Source organism: Nannospalax galili, unplaced genomic scaffold (assembly GCF_000622305.1).
Source record: "Nannospalax galili isolate Female #2095 unplaced genomic scaffold, S.galili_v1.0 scaffold182, whole genome shotgun sequence".
NCBI lineage: Eukaryota > Metazoa > Chordata > Mammalia > Rodentia > Spalacidae > Nannospalax > Nannospalax galili.
The window spans coordinates 1,141,551-1,156,623 of record NW_008348662.1 but is presented as its reverse complement, the minus strand read 5'-3'; the positions used below and the strand labels follow the sequence as shown (position 1 = coordinate 1,156,623).

At 38.6% G+C, this 15,073-nt stretch overlaps 1 protein-coding gene across 2 annotated transcripts in view; it reads right to left on the bottom strand.

Annotated features, from left to right (window-relative positions):
• The window catches only part of Eif5b (eukaryotic translation initiation factor 5B), a 75,212-nt gene that overhangs the window by 47,679 nt on the left and 12,460 nt on the right, over positions 1-15,073 (bottom strand). For both annotated transcript variants that reach the window (XM_029569786.1, XM_029569787.1), the window contains exons 2-3: positions 1,050-1,169; positions 868-952 (exon numbers count right to left, since the gene is read on the bottom strand). In XM_029569786.1, coding sequence (XP_029425646.1) covers positions 868-952; positions 1,050-1,169 — 205 coding nt within the window. The remainder of the gene's footprint in view (positions 1-867; positions 953-1,049; positions 1,170-15,073) is intronic.

The following is a 15,073-nucleotide window of genomic DNA, read 5'->3' as shown; positions in this document are numbered from 1 at the left end:
GGAATGGAGAGAGAGTTCAGCAGTTAAGCGCAGTGACTGCTCTTATGGAGGACTTCGGGTCAATCCCCAAGTACCCACATGGCAACTAACAACCATCCATAGTTCCAAATCCAGGGGAATCCAACGCCCTCTTCTGACTTCCGCAGGCACTGCACAACATGGGTGCACTTACACACATGCAGGCAATACACTTGTACACATACAATAAAAAAACAAATACTAAAAAAAAAAAAAAAATCAATCATTGGGCTGGAGAGGTGGCTCAGTGGCTAAGAGCACTGATGGCTCTTGCAGAGGATCTGGATTCAATTCCTGGCACCCACATGGTGGCTGACAACTGCCTGTAACTCCAGTTCCAGGGGATCCAGTGATTTCCTCCGACCCCCGCGGGCACTGCATGACAAGGGTGCACTTACACACATGCAGGTATTACACTCATACACATAAAATAAAAATAAAAGTGATAAATAAAATTTTTTAAAAAGTCAATCATACACCAGACACTAATTTAGGCCTGTTACACATCTCATATTCACCATGCATCTCAAAATCCAGGTGCTCTGAAACAAGAATGAAAAAAACACACAGAAAATTAAAGATGGAGATGGGAGGTATTATCTCCAAATGTACCAGTTTTATCAACAGGCAACACAGCATTAAACACCTTTAGAGTCCCACATACCACGTATTTGTATCTGTGAAAGGATTTTAAAGTCTGTTACTTTTTTCCTAGACACTGTTTTCCTGGTTGCATTTTTTACAGAAACCATGACAATATCTACTGTCACAAGTTCCCAATGCAGCTCCTCAAACCAGCACTTGGGAAGCAAGAACAGGAAAGAGGTATGGCAACAGCATTTCTTTCACCTTGACTGCAACAGTTTCTCTGTCAGCTTTGATGCCTTGGGCCTCCAAAGACAATTCTTCCAGTTCTTTCAGAATGTCATCTTCACTAGAAAAGGGACAAAATACATTTTGAAACACTGAAATAATTAGTTAAATCCAATACCCAAACTATTAAAATTTCAATGTATTTTAAACATACTCACTCAAAGTCCTGCTTCTTTTTCTCTTTTTTCTTTTTCCCCTTTGATTTCTGAGGTTCCTGTTCCTTGGCAGCACCAGCTCCCTCTATTTCTGCAGCCAAGACATCAATATTATCCTTGGCACTTAAAAAGAAGAAACAAATGAAAACCCAAATGTTACTCAAAAGCAAATTATTGCATTCACTTACATGGAGATTTTCTTACTATTTCAAATCTTTTCACGTATTAGCAGCACACTGAGAAAAACCATTCAGCAAGTTCTTTCATAATAACTTGAGTTATATAATTATCAAACTGCATTTTCTTTAATAGAGTTATATTAAAATCTGAAGGAGTTAAAATGAAGAACCCCCTTCCCACTCTAAAACGAAGAAACAAAAACAGCCTACATAGTCAAGAAAAGAAAATAACGACTTTGGTGTACCCGTGTCTGAATAGGCTTATTTTATAAAACGGAAAGTACAAAGCAAGTGCTATTCTTTGGCTATCAGTAACAACACCTAAATATTTGGATAATTATACATTTCTTACTTGAAACAGCAGAAATCAGAGCGCCAGGAGGAACTTTATAAAGACTAATTAGTCTATAATTTTACTAGCTGAGGAAACTGAAATGAACAATGATTTGAATGACTTGAGAAAAACATGACTATACTTTTAATCCTATATGAGTTAAGTATGTTCACCAAGTAAAAATCATTAAATCCCTCAAATCCAGGACCAAGCTACTTAGTCTTTCACATTTCTGGTTTCAATTCTGATTTCATTCTCTAATATTCTCATCTACCAATACTATTTGAAATAATCACACTAAATTCCAGTTAAAACCTAGAGAAATTCAAGGTCAGTCAGTCTGAGATGCATTAAGTAGAAAAAGTAGATTAAATCCACTTGAATGGCACAATAAGACATCAAAGGACTTATGGAACAAATGACCATGCTGTAGTGTTTAATTTGGTAAAGAGAATTGCTAAAGAATATTAAATTAACTTCTTCCTATGTAAATGAAAAGACTGTAACAACACACTGACAACATAGAATTTATCTTCAAGGTGCCTAGTAGGCAGAAAAGATAGTGAACTGGTAAATCAGGAAATAAAGGAATTTAATGCTTTTATAAATAGCTGAACAGAACTGAAATTGGTCCATTAGACACTTTGATACTGGACAGTTTGGAACAAATCTAAAATGGGAGAGTCAACAGGCTGGAGAGATGGTTCAGCAGTGAAGAACACTGACTTCTATTGCAGAGGACCAGGGTTTGGTTCCCAGCACCCACATAGTGGCTAACAACTGTTGGTAAGTCCAGTTCTGGGGACCCAACACCCTCTTCTGGCCTCTGTGGGTATTGCATTACATGTGATGCACTTACATATACACAGGCAGACATTCATACACACATAAAATTTAAATAAATAAGTAAATAAATAATAAAACGGACAAGTCAAATGTTTCCTAGTAAAGAAATGTGAAGCTGAGCATTACAGTAGTGACAAAAGTTAGCCAGGCAAAGAGGATGTACACAGCATGCAGGGTCTGGAGAGTCTGATTTCCTACTACCAGGAAGCAGGGAAATCAGTAAGGGAGTTTCTCTAAGAAACTGTGTAAGAATGTAATGGACACCTGGCTTGCACCAATGGTGAGCAAAATGAAGATCTGAGTCAGACAAATATAATAGAGATTGAATCAGCAGCACTTAAAACCAGATGAATACAGAAAGGAGTAGGGAAGAATCAAGGAGAACTTTCAGCTCACATTAGAGCATCAGAATCTGAGCCCAAACCAGCATCAACCAGGAGCATCCCTAAATGAATCTCTACTAATATTTCATACTACAACAATTTCTGAAAACTAAGAAGGAAGGTTGAAGGTTGGCACCTCACCTCCAAAAATATGCCAGCCCTCATGAAAACTCTACTTGCTCTGTCAAAGGAACTTAAGGAAACTTCTGTTTCATTCTAGTTCCAGAGTATTCATCAACAAACAGCCCTACAAAAGATTAATAGTTTTTAATACTTATCAAATATCAGGCATTGTGGTCACCAATAGCCACACATACTGGACATTCTCTTTTATTAAAATTTTATTTATTATTTTTATTTTATGTGTATGTGTGTATTGCCTGCATGTAGGTAAGTGCACCCGTGTCGTGCAATGCCTGTGGAGGTCAGAATAGGCTGCTGGATCCCCTGGAACTGGAGTTATGAACAGTTGTTAGCTGCCATGTGGGTGCTGGGATTCGAACCTGGGTCTTCTACAAGAACAACCAGTGTTCTTAACCACTGAGCCATCTCTCCAGCCCCCAGACATTCTCTCTTAAAATGCCTAACAATTTTATGAAGTAAACCTTAAACATGATAAGTAATTGGCAAAAGGCCACATGATTTGAAAGTATCCTACCAGGAACTCAAGCTCGAACTTGACTATATTGCCTTCCTAGAAAACAGGAAATTACACAAAATTCAAATATAGCTACATCTATTAGTACAATATGACTAAGTCTTAACTTGAATTGTTCCCAATGTCTTTTCAATATATGGTACGGATTGAACCCAATGGCATACAGTTAGTTACTAGGCAAGCACTCTACCACTGAGTTATACCTTCAGCCTGTTTTTATTTTTATTTTGAAGGCTTTGGACTCCCTATGCAGCTCAAGCTGGCCTCAAGCTTGTGATCCTCCTGTCAGCCTCCCAAACTAGCTAAGATTACAAGCATGCACCAGGCCAACGTATATATGGAATGGCAAACAATTTAGAATAGTCAACAGCATATTTAGGAAGAAAGTTGGACTGAGACTTAAAATATAGCTGTCAAACCAGCATGGCATTGGCAAGAGAAAACACACACAGGTCAACAAAAGCAGCACAGTCTAGAAATAAACTTACAAAAAAGGAAAAACGATTCAACATAAAAAGTATAGCCCTTTCAGCACAGAGTGCTAGTATATAAAAGAGGAAAACAAAACATCAAAACACAAACCTAAGGATGTTGAACACTTTTTGGGATGTTTCTTAGCCATCTTTTTTTTTTTTTTGGTATTTTTGAAGCAGGGTCTCCCTATAGCCCCAGCTGTCCTGGAACTCACTCAATGCAGACCAGGCTGGCCTTGAACTCACAGAGATCCGCCTGCCTTGCCTCCCAAGTGCTGGGACTACAGGCGTGCACCACCACGCCCGGCTTTTTCTTAGCCATCTTTATTTCTTCCTTTGACAACTCTCTATTAGATCTTTAGCCCATCTTTTAATTGGGTCATTTGGTTTCTTGATTGTTTTTTGAGTTCTTTATATATTCTGGATGTTAAACCTCTGTCAGATGTGTCACTGGTAAAGATTTTTTCCTATTCTGTGGGTTTTCTCTTCACTTTTTTGATTGTTTCTTTTGTTGTGCAGAAGCTTTTTAGTTTAACGAGGTCCCATTTATTGATTGCTAACAGTAACTCCTGAGCAACTTCTGTCTGATTTAGAAAATCCTTTCCTACACCTATATCCTGTAAGTTACTGTCAATATTTTCTTCTAATAGCTTCAGGGTTTCCAGTTTCACATTGAGGTCTTTGATCCATTTGGAGATGATTTTTGTGCAAGGTGAAAGAGAAGGATCTAGTTTCATTCTTCTACAGGTGGAGATCCAGTTTTGCCAGCACCATTTGTTGAACATGCTGGCATTCCTCCATTGTGTGTTCTTGGCACCTTGTCACATATCAGGTGGCTGAAATTGCATATACTCAGGTTTGGATCTCCTTGAAGGTGAGATGGGTTTCTTGCAGACAGCAAAGAGATGGATTTTGTTTCTTAGTCCATTTGCTTGGCCTGCGCCTTTTGACTGGGGAGTTCAGTCCATTGATATTTAAGGTTATTATTGAAAGGTGTGTATTGGTTGCCCATCATTTTGATGGCTGTTTGTGTTCTCTGTAATTTTGTGTTTCCTAGATTATAACTTTATTTTCTTTTGTTGCCCCAAGGTATAGTTGTTTCTCTCTCTGCTCTCTGTATTGCTTCAAGTAGTCTTTGAAGGGCTGGTTTTGTGGACATGTATTCTCGTGGAAGATTTTTCTTTCCCCCTCAACTATAATAGACATTTTTGCTGGTATAGTATTCTGGGCTGGCATCTACTGTCATGTAAAACTGGAAATACCTTGGTCCAGGCTCTTCTGGCTTTCATAGTTTGCACTGATAAGTCAGCTGTAATTCTGATGGGCATTTCTTTGTATGTGACTTGTTTTTCTTTTGCTGCTTTTGGTATTCTCTCTTTGTTCTGCACATTTTTACTACTTTTACTATATGTCACGGGGACTTTCTCTTTCTTTTCTTTTTTTTCGTTCTTTTTTAGACAGGGTCTCCCTGTAGCCCCAGCTGTCCTGGAATTCACTATGTAGACCAGGCTGGCCTTGAACTCACAGAGATACACCTGCCTCTGCCTCCCAAGTGCTGGGATTAAAGTCGTGCGCCGCCACGCCCGGCAAGGGGGGAGTTTCTTTTCTGATCCTATTTGGTGTTCTATGTGCTTCCTGTATTTCTATGGGGATATCTTTCCTTAATTTCAGGAAATTCTCTTCTACGATCCTGTTTAAGATCTGTTCAACACCATTAACCTGAAATTCTTCTCCTTCCTCTATTCCTATGATCCGTAGATTTGGTCTTTTCATGGTGTCCCACATCTCTTGTATATCCCATTCCTGTGTTTTTTAAAATTTTCCATACTCTTTGCTTGAGTGGTCCAATTCTTCAACTTTATCCTGCAATGTTGATATTCTGTTTTCCACTTCATTCATTCTAGAGGTGAGGCTTTCTCCTGTTGTTTCAAGTTGGCTTTATTGAGTTTTACACTTTCTTCTTCATTTCTGCCCGAGTTTTTTCAATGTTTCTATCTCTTTTGTGAATTCATTCAGAAGTTTATCCCTATCTTCTTTTAGCTCTTTGATTTGTTTGTTCGTGTGTTCTTTAAATTTGTTGAATTCCCTGATCATGTTTATGACGGTTCTTTTAAATTCAGTGTCCTGGGTTATCTCTAGGGGGTTCTCCTTGTAGAACTCTTCTACAGGATTGGTGAGCTTTGCTGGGGACATAGTATTTTGGCTTTCCATTTTAAATTCTTTCATTGTGGTTTTGGCATGTGACTTTCTTTTGTTGTTTATGATTCTGATGAGACTTAAGTTGAAGTATGCTTCTTTTGTATTATTGGGGTACTTAGATCCTTTCCTTATTGGTTATATGAAGCTGGTTGGTGCAGGGCAGGTTCTCTCAGGTTTATTTTGGAGGGAACTGATGGCTTCAGATCAGCTATTCTGGGGTACCCACAGAAGCCCAATTCAGGTTCCAGTCAGGTACACTCAGGCTTCCTTCACCACGTGGAGGCAGGATCCAGGCTCTTTCAGGCAGTCCTGTGTGTTGTCAACCCTATGCCAGAGTGAGGCCAGAGGGGAGCCAGAACTCGGCATTCTCTGGTGGTCTGCTGAGATCCCAGCCTTAGCCTACCAAAGCGAGATCTGCTCTGGTGCCTTGGGAGGGGCCTCACAAAATCCCAGGTAGGGGGATGGTATGGCGCAATTAGGGGAAGCTCACCACCAAGCAGAGGCAGGATTTGGGAGCTGTGAGGCTATCCCCTAGGTTCTCAGGCCCTCTGGTAGTTGGAGCCCAGAGGGAGGCCAGAACCCGGCACTCTCTGGCGGTCTGCTGAACTCTCAGAAGCTCCCCAGATGAAGGTCCGAACCCACCCTCTCAGCGACTATTATTTCTAAAATTACATACAGGCTTAACATAAACTCAATGAAAATCCCAGCAAGGTTTTTAGGACATAGCTAATACAGACAACTGTAAAATTCCTACATGATGGCAGAGGAACTAGAATAGCTATGAAAATAATTTTTTTAAAGAAACTCAAATAGGAGGTACCATTTTACCAGATTCCTAGACTTACAATGTAGCTAAGATAATCAAATAAAAAAAATCAGACTGGCACACTGATAAGGACAGAGCTCATTGTAACAAGAGAGAAACTAAAAGCAACCTCCAGAGAAGTATGGTTACCCAATATATACAAAGTATAAAAGCTATTTAACATAAAGCTAGCCTTTACAACAAATGAGCTTGTACAAATGGACATCCGTAAATCCAAAAGAAGAGCTTAAGTTCCAGTTCTTAGATAAGTAAAAACATTGTGAAATTGTGAGAAACATAAAACTTTTGGGGAAAATATAAAAACTTATGAAAACTAAAAACTTTAGTTTAAAAGGCTGTAAGAATGGAATGAAGAAGACAGGTTAGAGAGTAGGGAGGAAAGTATTTGCAAGGAACAGATCTGAAAAAGGGCTTAATTTTTAGAATATTTTAAAAGTCCTCAAACGTCAAAAAACAAAAATCCAAAAAATCCAATCAGAAAATGAGCAAAAGGCATGAAAGGACATTCTACCAAGGAGGATACAGAGATGGCAAATAAAGGGCATTCTACATTAGCCATTTGGGAAATGCAAATGAAAGCCCGTGGTTATCACTGTACATCAATCAGAAGGACCCTCCCACAGTGACAATATGCAGAGGAGCTGAAAGAACAGCATGGCCACTAGGAAAAAAAAGTCCATCCTTTTTTTTTTTTTTTCAGTTTTTTTTTTTTGGTCTTTTTGAGACAGGGGCTCCCCGTAGCCCCAGCTGGCCTGGAACTCACTATGTAGACCTGGCTAGCCTCAAACTCAAATTCACAGAGATCTGCCTGCCTCTGCCTCCTGAGTCCTAGGATTACAGGCGTGCACCACCATGCCCAGCCCTCCATCCATTTTTTAAAACACAAAAATGTACTTACCACACAACTCAGCAAATACACCCTTGTGTATTTATCCCTAAGTAATGAAAATTTATGTTTAAACAGAAAGTTGTAGACAAATTTATGGGCATTTCTATTCATAACAGTGAAAAAATGAAAACAATCCATGTGTCCTTTGTAACAACTCAAGATGGAACTTAAGAGAATCAGGATGAGTTGAAAGAAACCAACCTCCAAACTTACATACATGACTCCATTTGTACGTTTTTAAAGGACAAAATTATAGAAATATAAAAGAGATTGTGGTTACTTTAGATGTCACACTGGCAGGAGTGGGGTTATGAAGGAGGGAAGACTGGTGTTCTAACAAACAGAGAACATGACCAATCCCCTAGAGAAATGTTCTCTGTACCTTAACTGTGGTAATGGATATGCATATCTATACACGTGACAATAATGTATAGTACAGTAAACACGGGGGGGGGGATGTAAATGAAACTAAGCAAATCTGTTTATTATCAGTAGATTTAATCAATATTAACATCTCGGTCCAGACATTGCAATATAGTTTTGTAAGATGCAGAAACTGGATAAAAGATACAGATTTCTCTGTATTATTTCTTACACGTGTACTCCTTTAGATAGAGATAGACATTACTGACAAAATGAAAGACAAGACTGAGGAAATATTTGCAATATAAATACATGATGGAATGCCCCCCCAAAATTCCTGTAAGTGGCTATAAAAAAATAATGCAAGTGGGAAAACTTGAATAGATATAACCATTAAGATGTAAAAATGGGAGCAGGCATGGTAGGGCATGCCTTTAATCCCAGCACTTGGGAGGCAGGTGGATCTCTGAGTTCTAGGCCAGCCTGGTCTATATAGCCAGCTGAGTCCTAGGCCGGCTGGGGCTTCAGGGAGCCTGTCTCAATAAAATAAAATAAAATAAAATAAAATAAAGAAAAAATAGGAACATAAAATAAAATAAAAAGATGCAAAAATGGCATACATCAGACAAGATGGTATCACTAACAAGAAAGTATAATTTAAAACCACAATGACATATCCCTGCACAGCTACTAGAGTAAGGATAGTTGAGTACTGGTAATATCAAGCACTGAGAGAGAATATGGAAAAACTACAATTCTCATACATCCCTAGAGGAAATGCAAAAGTAGCCTAGCCAAATGCAGAGGAGACAGTTTGGCAGCTTCTGAAAGTTAAACACTACTTACCATGTGACCCAGCAATTCCCCTCCTAGGTATTCACCTGAGAAATGAAAACATACACCCACACAAAAACTTGTACTCAAATGTTCATAACCATTTTACAGAAAATAAAAGGGTAGAAGTAATGATGAATGCAATAACACAGATGAATCACAAAGGCATTATACTCGGTGAAACCAAGACACGCAATAAAGATTACAAGTATCATTCTACTTATATGAATTTCTAGGAAGAACTCTAATGACAAAAAAACTGGAGTTGTAGCTCAGTGGTAAGAGTACCCGCCTATCTAATTTGTGAGGCCCTGGGGTTGATTCCTAGAATTTGATGGGAGATGGAAAACAGAAACTACAGCGACTCTTAGGCAAAGCCTTTCATAGGGAGAAAGTATCACACACCTAAGAAAATGTTCTGGGATAACAGAAATACTCTATTCTACTTACAAGTGTGTATTCTTTATTTTGGGAGACTGTGTCTCAAAAGAACTACCCCTCTCTGTATACATTCGGTTTTAAGTGCTACTGATTGGATCCCTTTTGTATTTGTCTGACTCAGATCTTCGTTTTGCTCAGTGTTGGGATGCTTGTTTAACATGTGTGATGCCACCAATCCCTAACCCCCAAATAACAGTAGTAATAATAATACTGCAATTAAGACATGTACCTCATTTGGAGACCAGTATAAAGTCTTTTAAAGACACACATACAAAAAAAATGGGGCTGGAGAGATGGCTTAGAGGTTAAGAATACTGACTACTTTTTGCAGAAGACCCAGGTTCGAATCCTAGCACCCACGAGGCAGCTAACAACTGTCCAAAACTCCAGTTCCAGGGGATCCAACGGCCTTTTCTGTCCTCCATGGGCATTGTACAACATGGGTGCACTTACCTACATGCAGGCAATACACACATACACATAAAATAAAAAATAAATAAATAAAGTATTTTTTAAAATGTTCACTGCAAAGTAGTAAAAGCAAAACTAATCGCAAATACAAGTCTCTTCTGAACTTCAAACTTGGTAAATTTCATTTAATGATGGGCATTTTATATCGAAAAGTTGTCTAACAAATGTAAAGTTAGACAAGAAAAAGGAAATCAAATTTCTTTATAAATTATACCCAATTAATTCAAGCCCCTAAGATTTCTAAGATTCTCTCGGATCAGTCCTTCTTCTCCCGTGCTGCTTTACCCACTGCAGAGATTTTAAAACCTGGCTCAAAAGTCAAGCATGGTGACGCCCACCAGCATTAGGCAGGTAAGGACAAAAGATATGAGGTCAAGACTAGAATAGGCAACACAGTAAGACCCTGACTCCAAAAACACCCAAACAATAATGTTCAAAATTTCTCTGATACTCTAAGGTGATGGTCTCTAAGGTGAAGGTTTAGTGATTGCCTAGGCCTTAAAGCATCAGTTTCTACTTTCTGTCTCTTGGGATGCTCACCACTAATGTGCATGCAGGTTCCAGCAGACAAGTCCGGTGGAGATCCCAAAGGGCAGCTACCATCAACCATGAGACAAGGTGAAAATATGAGTGAAGGAGGCTTTAAGATGATTCCATTACAGCCACTGTGACTGTAACTACAGAAGATGGCAAGAAAACCAACCTAGGCTTAGTCCAGGCCCAGGACTATGAAAATAATGATTTAAGGCACTAAATTTGAGGTGATTTATTATGCCGCAATAGTAACTGAAGCATTCCCATATTTCTTCCTATTCCAAACCTGAGATGGTAAGTATGCCCATAGAAGGAAACAAAATCTAGACTATTCTTTCCTCTCTACTCACCTCCAAGTTGACAGACAAAAACTCCAAAATCCCAAAGTACTGATGGAAGACAAGGCCATACATAACCTGCTGCAGCCTCTTTTCACTCTGGTTCCTGTTCCTTCCTCCCCTAAATATACTTTTAGCTAGCAATAATTGAGAGGAAAAGCAGAAGGTGAAAGTCTACTACTCTTAAACTCAGTGGTACCAGTATCAAACACAGGGGAATCTAGCCCTTTTGGTGTCTCCCTGTACAACTTAATTTTCTTACTCTTAATCATGAACAGTTACACATACAAACAGGACCTGAACAAAAAGCTCAGCAGTCACTGCTCCTCACTAGCTCCCAATGCTTACAACTACCAATTCCAACTGCTCTCATTCCCCAAATCCCTTCAATGAACTGTCTCCAGTACCATAATCCATCAGAAATTGAGATATTTATGTCTCAAAAAAGAAAGTCTTCCCTACTTACAACATCATTATGAAGTCTTAATGCCTTGAAAGTCATGGGAAACTCTATCACTATTAAAATAGTCAATACAGAGAAGAGGATGTATCATCTTATTACCTCCACAAAACTGAAACTAATCTTACATATTGTGTCTCTGTGTGTATGCCACGTGTGTGGGCACCTATGGAAGCCAGAAGGGGGCACTGGCGGTTGTAAGAAACCTGATGTGGATGCCTGGAACTGAACTCAGGTCCCCTGGAAGAGCAGGAAGTGTTCATACCACTGAGCCCCATATCTGATACATTAAAGAGAATACAAGAGGAAGCACAAGCATCATCTTATAGACTCAGTAACATAAATGATCTATGGTCCTATATATTACAGATTTCAATGTGTTTAACTATATAACTTGATCTTCTAGCACAACTTTATAAACTGGAGGCATGGTCATAATGATTCAGCAGCCTGTAAGTTCTCTCCAGGAACTTTGGATTTGCACTACTTGTTTGTTTTAAATTTTAGTCTGACAATAAAAATTAAAGATGAATATGCCACAGACTATATGGTTTCCCAACCTACCAAAATGTACTGTCATAAACATCTATAAGGGTTTGTTTAAAACAAAAAACAGAAACAATTCCATTAAATTGTTTCAGGCTGACCAAAACAAATAAACAAACAACAAACAAACAAACAAAACAAAACCATTAAACCCAATACATGCACCTACAGTCCAGCTACTCTTAGGAGTCAGGGAGACAGCTTGAGCCCAGGAGTTTAGGAACAACTGAGGCAGCATAACTACTGAAAGTATATTACTAGAAGCAATAGCATAAATGTCACCTTGTCAAAATCTTTGGCTCCATTCAGATTCACTAAATGAAAATGTCTATTTTCTATCTCCAAATGAAAAAAGTTTGAGAACTTAGATTCAATAAAGCAATGTCATCCTCCACAGCAATACTGCAAATCTAAACTTCATAAAATCTTGCAAATTAACAATTTAAACAATACTTTGAGGCTAGATATGGTCATACACACCCTTAGCTCCAAATACCCAAAAGACTAAGCAGGAGGTACTTGATCCCAAGATTACAATTCTGGCCTGGGTAACAGCAAGACTTTGTCTTTAAAAAAAAAAAAAGTAATAAATAAGATGCATATTATACTCTGAAATCATTGATCACATGTTAGGTGCTCATTTAAAAGTAAACTCAGTATTTGTAGTTTGCACCAGGGAATCTGGGCCTTAATCACTACTAATCACTACTTAATCACTACTTAATCACTACTCTCACCTAATTTACCTTATACAATGTCTAGTATAACCAAATAAATCTTAGTAAAAAACATGATGTAAACAACTACTCTGCTGAGAGGATGCTTCTAAATAACCAACTTGCCAAACACTACCATGATTAGGAGGGCCAGGCTGAAGCTGTGAACAAAACTATTGGTAATATAGCAACTGAAAATTTTAGACACTGTTTATTATCATCCTTTGGTACTCAAGAGACTTAAAAACACACAGCATACCCCGTCTCTTCCAATTTAGCATGTGCTCACTCATGACGGCAAAATTTAATTGCAAGTGATTTTCAAGATACATAACAACTGTAAAATACAAATTTGAAATCAAGGATGGTATTCCTGTGCTTAACCTAAACTCTATAGCATCTATGCATATATGCCTATTTGCTATATTAAAATGTGTGCCCCCCCCCCACTTCTCTAGTTTAGGAGCAAGGTCAGGGACCAGATACCATGGTATCACTGCAGTCTGTCTGGGTGTGTCTGGGTGTAAGGGTGTTGCTGGCCTAGCTCCCACACACCTGCAGGTGCTTGAGAGAGGGAGGGAGAGAGGGAGGGAAGGAAGAAGGGAGGGAGGGAGGGAGGGAGGGAGGGAGGAGAAATTCAAAGAGCCAAATAAAGGTGAAGACTTTGAAAAAATGGTACTCTAGTCCAGCATGGGATGAAGTAATATGGCAAGTCTAAGATGTCCTTATACTTGAGATGAGGGTGATCATACATCTTATCCCTTTGTGACAGCTAATCTTGGTTGTCAACTTGTCACACCTGGGAAGAGGGAACCTCAACTGAAGAACTGCCTCCATCAGACTGCCCAGGCGGCATGTCTGTGGGACATTTTCTTGGTTGCTAATTGATGAAGAAGGGCCCACTTGAGAAGGTATCATCCCTAAGACAGGTATACCACAGCTGTGTAAGAAAGGTAGCTGGACATGAACTACACAAAAAGCCAGTAAATACCATTCCTCCAAGCTTTCTGCTTCAAGCTCCTGCCTTGAGTTTCTGCCTTGGCTTCCCTCAATGACAAACTGTAATCTGTAAGATGAAATAAACCCTTTCCTCCCCAAGTTGCTTTTGATCCTGGGGCTTATCACAGCAACACAAAAGTATGGGGAGAGGAAGAAGTGGGCAGAATCATATCAACATTTGATAGTGGGGGTTTTTTTTCTTTCTTTCTGAGACACTTTTACTTTCGTATGTGTTTTAAAATTTTCATTTAAAAAGTCAGGTAATAGAGACCAAAGGAATAAAACAAAAGTCTAGAAATAAACTCTAGATACCTAGCCACCTAATGGCCAAGGTGTCAAAGCCATTCAACTGGGAGTCTCTTCAACCAGCATTATCAGATATCCAATAACAAAGAATGCAAATATGCCTCCTCAACATAAACAACATAAAACATCTAAATGTACAGAGTAAGGCAATAAAAAATAAACATTTTTAGATGTAATCCCAAGCACAAGCAAAAAAGAAAAAGCAAATACAACTTGAACAAAATTCTAAGCTTTTGTGGCTAAGAACATATCACACATGTTAAAGAATGGGAGAAAATACTTGCAAATGATGTATCTGACTGTATTATCCAAAATATATTAAGAATTCTCATAACTGGATAATAAAAAGACAACCTAGTAAGAACTGGGTAAAGTTCTCACATAGACTTTTGTCCACAGAAGATCTAAAATGCCCAGGGAGAATATGAAGTGACATTTATTTACATTGTTAGTAACTGCAAAATTGCCAATCAAAGAAACTGAGGCAAGAGTACCTTGAGTTCTAAGGCCTCTTGAGCTACACCCTGTCTCAAACAAAAACCACAGCAATCAACCAAACAACTATGACAAACCCAGGACAGAGTTTCTGAAAAAAGAAGAGAGAAAACAGGATTTGGACAAGGATGTTAAGAAACTAGAACTTTCACACATTGTTGGTAGGAATGTAAAATGGTACAGCTGCTTAGAAATGACAGGAGAAAGCCTCACCAATAGGATGAATGAAATGGAAAACAGAGTATCAAGACTGGAAGATGAAGTGGATGAACTAGACAACTCAAGCAAAGATCATGAAAAATTTAAGAAATCACAAGAATGGAATATGCAGGAATTGTGTGACACCATAAAAAGACCAAACTTACGAATCATAGGCATACGGGAAGGAGAAGAATCCCAAGATAATGGCATGGACCAGATCGTCAACAGAATTGTGGAAGAAAATTTCCCAAAATTAAAGAAAAACATGCCCATACAAATACAAGAAGCATACAGAACACCAAACAGACAGGACCAGAAAAGAAACTCTCCACGGCACATCATAGTAAAAACACTAAATGTACAAAACAAAGAGACAATGCTGAAAGCTGCAAAAGAAAAACAAGTCACATATAAAGAAAAACCCCCCATTAGGATTACAGCCCATTTATATGATTTATGACGTTTATTGCTTCATGTATATTGAACCATCTGCATCTCTGGGATAAAGCCGACTTGATCATGGTGGATGATCTTTT